Source organism: Coffea eugenioides, unplaced genomic scaffold, assembly GCF_003713205.1.
Source record: "Coffea eugenioides isolate CCC68of unplaced genomic scaffold, Ceug_1.0 ScVebR1_428;HRSCAF=1104, whole genome shotgun sequence".
NCBI classification, from domain to species: domain Eukaryota; kingdom Viridiplantae; phylum Streptophyta; class Magnoliopsida; order Gentianales; family Rubiaceae; genus Coffea; species Coffea eugenioides.
Window position 1 is genome coordinate 1 of NW_020864265.1, and position 9,985 is coordinate 9,985.

General features: G+C 36.9%; 1 protein-coding gene across 1 annotated transcript; it reads right to left on the reverse strand.

Moving 5' to 3' along the window:
* Positions 1-627: 627 nt before the first annotated feature.
* Positions 628-4,346, reverse strand: LOC113758239 (the record flags this gene model as incomplete). Its single annotated transcript, XM_027301189.1, has 8 exons — positions 4,215-4,346; positions 3,076-3,663; positions 2,697-2,790; positions 2,032-2,218; positions 1,687-1,942; positions 1,023-1,238; positions 848-934; positions 628-762 (listed from the first exon to the last, which is right to left on the reverse strand). Coding segments are annotated over exons 2-8 (1,425 nt in total), but the record flags the coding sequence as incomplete, so codon positions are not given.
* Between the last annotated feature and the right edge of the window lie 5,639 nt (positions 4,347-9,985).

Here is a 9,985-nt window from a genome sequence, read left to right on the forward strand (position 1 = left end):
AACTAAAAATATGTCACAAACAGTTATAAGCGGAAAAGGGAGGAGGAAAGACGTTTAAAAGATCGCTGCCCGCAGTCATAAGGTGTTTATCAAACAGATTTTCTAGTTCGAGTTATGTCCACAGCTGGATTGCTAAATCATTCTCCACTTACAACCCACTTAGCAATATTTTCATGTACACATGCTAGCATAAAGATGGCACAGGCATAAAGAGAATGAAGCAGAGAAAGTATAGATTACTTTGATCTATTCAATTTGACTAAAAAAATTTACCCATGTAGCTTAGGTTTCCTAGTTAGGAATGACCAAGGGTTGACCCAGAAGCCGAATATGTTAATTTGTAAACACTAGCATCCAAAAGCCAAACAAAGATGGCATAAAACATCTGAAATCCCTAGCTGAGACAGGATGCTTCAAATTCCAAAGAGGAACCAAAAATAACAACACAAATGTGATTGTGAAAGTCAATAAATATATTCGCAGGATTTTAATTTTATCCCTCAGACAACCTCAACAACAGAGCATAATAATATAGGAAGCAATGGAGTAAGTTGCGAAAGGAAAAGAGACACATATGCTGCATTAAGTGGTATACTGTATAGAAAGGAGATTGTCACTGCACAATACCTGCATACTTATATGGGGAGCATCATCGGCACGAGTTATTATACAAGAATCAAGAACTGGAACAAAAAAGTAATCCGCTTCTTCACCATTCAATGTTCGGTGAGGACTGGCCAACAAACTCTCATAGAGTGCCATCTATAGTAAGAGTAAGGGACAGAATAATGTCAATATTGCCATATAACATCTTTCTTTAGATGCTTTGATACACTTTCAGGAATACCTGTGCACCATAAAGATGATCGGTCCATATTGTCGCATTCCTATGATCATAGATTCTATTTATACACTCGAGCTTGAAATGCCGACCCTGAAATTTACAATACAATAAACAGAAGCCTAAATATTTCCATCTGGAGTAGGAAAGATTACAAGGGTTAAGATATAAGCAACCTGACCTCCAATAGAAGACTGTTAAATTCTGGCGGCAAATCGTAAACATATATGAGAGGCCTTTTCTTTGCCACTACAGCAGTTAGATTGTCTATTTTTCCAGTTTGTTTGTCACTATCTGGAATTTTGATCTGAGCTGGTCGAAGCCACTTGGGCCATTCTGCAACAGAGGATAAAACAGAAGGAATACTGCAATCTGTCCCGTACCAGCCTTTGTCACACTGCAGAAGTCACAATGAAGGGATCAAAAGAGACAGGTAAGGTCAAAATCCATGAGTATATCAGAGCCTGTGTCATTTGTGCAGCTAGACTGATATAAGTTTTGCAAAAGGAAACCAACAGTGAAAGCACACAAGTGGATTTCCATACATCAGTTGTGTGAGGATCTCATGCAGGATATACACTTTGGTTTCAATTTTTTAGTAGAATGTCATCTTTATACTGGGTTTTCCTGCATAAGAAACTGAGGAACACACTATGAGCTTATTGTAGTGTAGTGTATGTCAATGGCTACTGCTTGATAATATTCAGAACTATATAGACGAATTTCATGGCAGTACTGTACAGGTTCTTGTGCAGATCAAACTATAATTAGAATTGAAATTATTAAAATAGATATTAAATAAGTATGAAAGTTCCACATCCCTTGTAAATGATCATTAGTTTTACCTGACAAAATCCACCACGGCAGTACCCATGACCAGCACATTGGTTAATACAAACACTTTGTACAGACACCTCACAGAATCGACCCCAGAGGCCATCATACTTGCAATCACATTCTTCTTTGAAATGCACTTTACCATCATAAGCTTCCTTTGGATCCACGTTACACCATCCTCGTCTACTTCCATTAGTTGTGAAAATGTCAACATCAGCTTTTGTCCAATCAGCAAGAGACGGACCTCCAGGTTCAGAAGGCGGGCTGAACTAATTCATAAGAGTCTTGAATCAGGAAAAAATTACGAGACGACTCAAAAATATTGTTACATCAAAGGATTTACTTATGCTTACTTAATCACAAACCCACATCCCTCTGCAACAGGACGATTTGGGTATTTTGTGCCTTCTCCACAAAAGCACATTGCTCTTGTTGTGTCACAATGAGCTGAGCAAATCGACACAACCCATCGCCCATATGGGTCCTCTTTTGATCCAGAGTAATTACAATTTAGTTGCAGTCTTTCAGAGCATCCTTCCCCTGTCAGCCATAGAGATCACATGACAATATTGTTGGATGAGTGCTGAAACAGCATGAGCATTCAAATTTTCAGCAAACAGGAAATAATATGCTACCATGAATTGTTCTCTATCCAAATAACTCGAAATGAATTAGAAGCAGGGGAAACACCACTAGAAGATTCTGATTATATTTATAATATTTACAGGAAACTCATGTTATGAACTACTAGAAAAATTTAAACCCAAACAGGAAAGAAAGGTTTTATTTACTAAATTAACCAGAAAAGAAAATGTTCACAAGACAAATAAAAAAGAAAAGAAATCCTATAATGTAAACGAGCCAAATAATATCCTTTTACAGTCATAGAGTACAAAACAAACAGAATACAGCGAGGAAGATTTATTTGACATCTAAACACAATTAATGTGTCAAGTTCCCCATACAAGCACAGCCAAAACAAACTTCAACATTATCTGTTGTTTTAATCAAGACTCACCACCAAACCCATGGAAGCAGCTACACTGACCCAATTGCCTATTGCAGATGCCTTGCCCGCTGCAATCATTTTTGCAGCTCTTGCCACCAATTTCCTGATGCCGCAATATTGTGTTATATTAACAGAGGTAGCATGAATTGGACTCAAACTCTAATAGCAACACAAGTTTTTAAAGGTGCAAAGTTAAAAACACCCAATGCAGCAACTGTACAGATGCATAATGCAAACTCCAATCCGTTGATATCAGAACTAAACATAGCGAAAACTTGAAAATAATCAAAAGTAAACAATCATATGCATGTCTAAGTTAAATGGTTGATTTATTTTCCAGAGACGGGGCCAGTTGAAGAAATCCTTGACGACTACAAATAAGTAGTACCTGGACAATTTTGACAGCAGCAGTCTTTGAGTCGCAACCAGATAACCACCTCCCTATTTCTGCTTTCCACGGAGCACCACGATAGACAACAGCGTTTCGTGAATCAGCAGGATATTGGATGTTTAAATCAACCATTGACTGTTGCTTTTGATTCTCATCGTCTTTGCCTCGTTCAACAGGCCCACTTAATTGCTTGCTACCATCAGTTGAGCCATTCACCGGCATATTACCACCATCTGATATATTATTAGGGACAACAGTTTTGCCTTCTTGTCTAGATCCAATTACTTGAATAGATGAGTTCTCAATCATGTCAACCTGGCTAGCCCCAAAATTGTCTAGAGGACTCTCTGGAGAAAGAAAAAAATGAACCACTGTCACTAAGGCCACTACTGTAGCAATAACTCCTATCAGGGACCATGAGCTCCATTTTTGGAAGGTGAACATCATCCCTGAAAATCCTCTCCACCTTATGTATGCCAAAAGTCAAATCTTTGACTTTCACCAACCAATCTTCTACTTCATCCTCAGGCTTGTGGGACAGTTTTACCAGTTACCAACTTCAATTAGCCTCCGACAATTATTTTCCTATGAAATTCCAGGAAATGTCAAAAAAATCATGAAATCACAACATACCCTGAGATACATGGTAAACAATCAAAACAGCCAAATTTCAGCAGATTAATTCATCATGCAAAATAATAGGCACAATTTTGCATCATCACAACGTCTTTTTCATGAACAGAATGTTTTAATTTTGTCAAATGAGATGATCAATTGAGGTCAAGCCAACTCAAACAGATGGAAACACAGCAAAAGTTGCCAGCTTTGGCAAACAGATTCCAACTCAGAGTGGCTATTCTGTCCATCACAAACAAAATGTGAATTCAAGAAAAATGCTGACTCTTCTGAACTAAGACAGCAGACCGGAGTCTGAAATGCCTTCTGCAGATCTCAATTAACCTCAATATTAATATAGAATCAAGAACCCTTACCAGAAACCGTTCAATTCAATTGAAACACACACTGAAAATTTTCAGCTGAACTTGAAAATACAAAAAATGCAGAAAATCCCATAAGTCTTGTTGAATTTCACCGGCAAAAACACACACTATAGCAAAAATTAATAAAGGGATTACCAGTTGAATAGGGAGAAATTTGTTTGTTTATGATGCAGCCCAGATGAAAAATACTGCCAAATTTTGAATGCTGACTTCGCATATGCATATGTGGGTGGGTGGGTGAATACATACATGTACGATGAAACAACAAAAGGGCTTGGTATAAACGTCTGAAACGTCTTATGTTCTTGTGTCCTTCGGTAAATACAAGCAAGCCGCCAAGTATTTTGGCTGGAAGTGTTTGAACACAACTAATCAGTGAAGGTTGGAATCTGGAAAGGTAGCAGTTAAAATGACAGAAAATACCCCTATTTCTGGCATGTTTCCACGTGAATCTAAGGGCAATATGGGAATTTTATTTGCATATTTACAACAGCTTTTGGATATTTTTAGACATTTACTATTTGCATTTTCTCAATATAATAAATTATAGTAACAGGCGTTCACGCCTTGACGCAGAACTCTAGTCTAGCGAGCTTCGTGATATTTTCTTACGAAAGTAAGAAATTCGACAAATAAATCTAAATTTCCGGACAATGTTCAAAAGCCGGCACCTTTTGAAGACGTCTAGGAGACTTATCTACCCAAACCCATCCTCCCCAAGACCGATGTGAGATTGAAACCCCGACAAGGGCCAAGCCTTCACGGGCTGTTGCTGCTAAGAAGTAATTACCCCCCATAAATCCGAGTTAGACGACCCCAGTGGTATATTTCTTCCTGACATTTTCTTACGAAAGTAAGAAGTTCGACAAATAAACCTAGATTCCCAAGTAATCTTCAAAAGCCGGCGGCTTTTGAAAACACCCAGGGACTTATCTACCCAAACCTAGTCTAGTGAGCTTGAGGGGACATTTTTGGAGCAATTGCATTTAAGTAGCTTACCTAGCGCTCTTAGACATAAAGTAGCTCATGAACTAGGGCATTTCGCTAAAATATCTGACTGTTAAATTTCTGTGGAATTTTCTCATACTTTTATTGAACAATTCGTATTCGACAAATTCTAGCAAATTTAGGAATAAAATATTTTTTGTTATAAAGAAAAGGGCAAACTCGAAATGTTGTCTTGTTATGGTGGCAAATACACTCAAGATTGTATCCTTCAGAATAAGAGGTCGGTCTGATTTTGAGTTTATTAATTGTGAGCTATAGTCTAATTTATGTTAATATTAGTCCCATTATATGTGTTTCTTCATTCGAACTTGTGCATTTTTGTACTTATGATTATCATGTTTTAGAAAAAAAAAACCATATATATATATATTTTTTGTATTTTGCCTCCAATCTCATTATTCTATAAGTTTGCATTTAAAGTGTGAATATCCCATTCCATATTAAAAATCATCTCATGATCCACACTGCTAAAGTGTTTAAAAAGTTGAACGGACTTCAAATTTTCTAATGGGATTAAAACAAAGTGAAATAATTAAAACTCTTAGTCAATACTTTGGTATTTCACCGTTAATGTTGCTATAATTTTAAAGTGAGTAAAATGAAACTAATAATTATAAGCAAAAAGGGAGTTGAAAGTGAATTACCCTACTTTGTTTTCCAACAATACATCATTGCAGGCCTAAACGAGCATTATTCTTGTTCCTCACTAGTATTTTATGGTTGAAATACACATTGTTTTATGTAGATTAATTGCATCGACGACTACACAATGAGCTGTCTGGATTTGAATTTCTTTTGAGATGCTGCTGTGATTCAGTTGCATAATCATGTGGTGGTAGAGATCTTGTCAACAAATCCTCTTTAAAAAAAAAAAAAAGAAGAACACATACTTGAACATGGAGTACATGTCTACAAGAATGATCACAAAACAGTTTAATTGCAATTGGTAGTTTTCTAATGAAGTCAACTAATTTGCCTTTACTTGATGATGAATTAAAAATCCACAACCAACGGATCTTGGTGCAAGCAGAAGGAGCTTGCATCTCTTAATCATGAGGTCTCAAATTCGAAACTCATGAGAATGGAAAAAATAACGTTGAGAGAGCTTCTCCCGTAAAGGTCTGACACGGCTCGAACATGATTAGTAAACCGTAAAACGGATGCGAATATCTGTGAATTATATCAAGAGATCTTGTCAACAAATCCTGTTTAAAAAAAAAAAGAAAAAAAAGAACACATACTTGAACATGGAGGAAATGTCTACAAGAATGATAACAAAATAGTTTAATTGCAATTGGTAGTTTTCTAATGAAGTCAACTTCTTGATGATGAATTATAAGTCCACAACTTGTTTGGCAACTTCCAACTACAAGAATACGCGGATTCGCTTGCCAATTACAAGAATAATAAAATAGAAAAGCAGAGCCATTGGAAAGAAAGCCGCTTGTTTTTTGCAGCTCCTTTTGAAAAGTGAAATTAAGGTTGAGTTTTGACTCTAAACATTCAAACATTGCAATTCACCACCTTTTTTAGCTTGAAATTGACAAACAAACATACTCCTGAACCTGATTAGCGAATTTCAACAATACCGGCATATTCTTTGGAATTTTGAGCAGTTTTGATAATTTACATGTCTTTTAGTGCCCCATTCTCATGAAAATCATGGGAGAGTGTTTAAGTGTTAATTTATGGAGGTAATGTGACATGTTTCTTGAATCCTTAAGTAGCTGCTGGAAACTAATTAGTTTAAACATTCCCATGGAAAGACATGTAATGATCTTCATGTTTAAACTAATTTATGGACGTAATGTGACATGTTTGAACTAATAATGATCTTCATGTTTATTACGTACATCTTTTTTTATGCTGTCAAGTTAAAGAAAACAAAATAGTTTAGTGCTAATACTAGGAACAAAACACCTCATTGAACTTGATTTTGAGGTGTGCCCCTCCTTACAAAAATGCTGAGTCCAAACAATCTCATGTATACAACATGAATTCTAAACTAAAATCTTTAATTAACAATTGTGGCGTTGAGATCTTTACCAAGGGATCAAATTACAAAGAGGCATTAAAGGGAGAAAATGATAGGGAGTACTAGTCAAAACATTTTATTATTCAGATGCAGTTTAAAGGGTTATGCATATGTATTGGCTATTACAGGCTGAAAGGTGGCAATGGCATTGACTTTTCTCCTCCAACGTAAACAAATAAAGGTTTCTTTTCCCATTACAATTACAAACTTGTGCTCACCAACTTCATCTCAACCTTGTAGATTCATTTAAAATGTATGATTGAGCATAAACACAAAGAAATGTGTACTTTTAATTAACTCCCAATATGTCCTATTCCTCACTATTGTAAATGCATTTTTTTTTTTTTTTTGCATTGACATCTGATTTCATGAGGTCATTCCATCTTGTGTTTTACACGTTTCCTACTACATCACCAGATGATAAAGAAAATTTAATGCATCAATCGCCAATCCCTGTCAATAATGGTTTGCTGGCTATGGCCAACAATGCCCCCAGTCTCTGGCTTTGAAAATCTAGGTAGTGTTAGGGAAACCAACTACTATTAATTAGGATTCATCAACTTGTTGCAGTCTATATGAAGTTGTAATCCTATGTAACTTTCATCATGCCTATTTCTGGAAATATAAAACTGGTTATGCAGAATATTTTTCAAGATAATTAGTGCAACCCATGATGCATCACAAGAAATATCGACTGAAATGCTATGACTTACAGCTTGATGTCATAAACTTAGCAGCAATTGATAGAGATTAGGCACAGATAAAATAAAAAGAGCTTGTTATTAAATGAATTAAATTTGAAAGCTTTTGCCATTTCAACTTGTAGATCATATTGACTAAATGCATCCCTGCACATTAATTCATCGCCAAAAGTTTTGACAGAATTGCTTTTGCTGGGATAATTTGAAGGAAGTGGAAGTAATTGGTTCAGAGCCTAGATTTTGCCGACCCTATGTGATTTTTGGCGTATAGCTCACAAGATCTTAATTGAACACAACGCATTAGGTGTATACTTCGCAAATTGTGGTCCTATATAGCCTAACTAGATTTAATTAGCTTAAAAATTAAACTTTAAGTAGATAAGAGAGTTTGAGTATATGTAGCATGTATATAACTGCTGCCCATAATGGTCAAGCATAACCAAAATTAGAAGAGCATAAGTTCTAATTAATAAAACAAAACTCATAAAAGAGCAAATACCCCAAATTTGAAAGTTTGAGTATACGTAACATGTGACGTCTTGGGGGAGGATTGGATTAAATGGTAAGGCGAGAGGAATTGTAAGTAGGAAGTCGTGGGTATAATACCTCTTATTTACCCAAAAAAAAGTGACGTCTTGCTTTTTTCCATATATGCTTGTATTCTCTTTCTTAAATTTCATATATACAGAGTAATTGTAGAAGTCAAATTGATTTTTAGCATGCATGATCTGAACTAGTTTTTGAAAAATGGTAGGTGTTAGAGTTTTTAATCAGACTATCAGAGGATCATTTAGAGAGTGATATTATAATAGCCACTACAAGTACTTCAATCACTATTTTGGTGAAATGACTCTCATAATTAAATGGAACTTCAAGCAGCTTATTATCCTACTATAGATTTGCAGAACAAAGGATTCAATTTCTTTTCCTACTATATATTTGCAGAACAAAGTTTCTGCTTCAAAATGCAAGGTTGACAAAAAAGGTGATAATACAGCAAAAATACCTACTGAATACACTTACTTCCGGCAAATTTCTAGCTTGTCGATCGAGTTATTGATAGCATTTCCGAGACCTTCCCTCAGGATAAGTAGGCCATTTTTTCAAATGGTAGTTGTTAATTTTGTTCTTAATTTTTCAATTAATACTATATGTTTGATTTTATTCCTTTTCTCCACATATTTTCATTAGTAGTTTTGTTCTTAATTATCAAGTATGTCTACATATGGAATAATCAGGATACGGCATAGGGCGCAACTGCAATTGACATATACGCAATCTTACGGGTCAGTCGAAGGGAATGCTCCAACAGAATAATCCTAGGTTTCTGCTTGTTTCAACCAAATAATTCTGTCAAACCGGCTCTAAATCTAAACATTTCTTCTTCTTTGTTTCAAGTGTTTTCTATAAATAAAAGTCCTTTTGGCAAATGATGGAGTAGGAATTTCCATTAAGAATCAAGGGGCGAAGGCGGTTTGTTGCTTCAGTGGAAGCAACTTTGGACGTGTGAACGAAGTTCTTGTACAAAGTGGGAGCATAGCGAGGACGCCGAGGAGGATTAAACTTGAAGAAGCGATTTTTGGTTGGTAGCTAAACCGACCTGATTCAGTCCTCTCTGAGATGAGGTGAGGTGAACTCCTGGATCCGAAGTCAACCTCCTTGTCCGAAGTGAATGGCGGGGCTTCTCCCCTGGGATCACTCCGACGATCAAGTTAGTATGAGAACGAGAAATATGCTAGAGTGTGAGCAAATGAACAGTGTCTCTTACTTGTTGGGAGTGTGTGGGGTATTTATAGAGTGAGAGTGGAGGGCAGGACGGAGGTCTTATGCCGGTGGGACCCATGTCCTGCCATTACGGCTCTGCTCCCTGTCAGATGGCCTGACTCTGACACTGTAGCCGCCTGGATAGGGTGACGGGGAGTCCTTTGCAGTAGCCGTTAAGTGCAACAGTGCTTTTCAGATAAAGCACACTGGTCCCGGGTGATGTCAGGTGTCCTGACATCATTAGCGTGCAGCTGAGGTGAAGGTGCCGAGGTCACCTACCCGGTAGACTAGGGATTTAGCCGAGCTTAGGGGATATGCCCGAGACGCGGATGAGCTCTGATGAAGGACGAGGTGAGTTCACCTCGGGCTTGAAGGATGGCCGAGGTGAGCATCCTCAA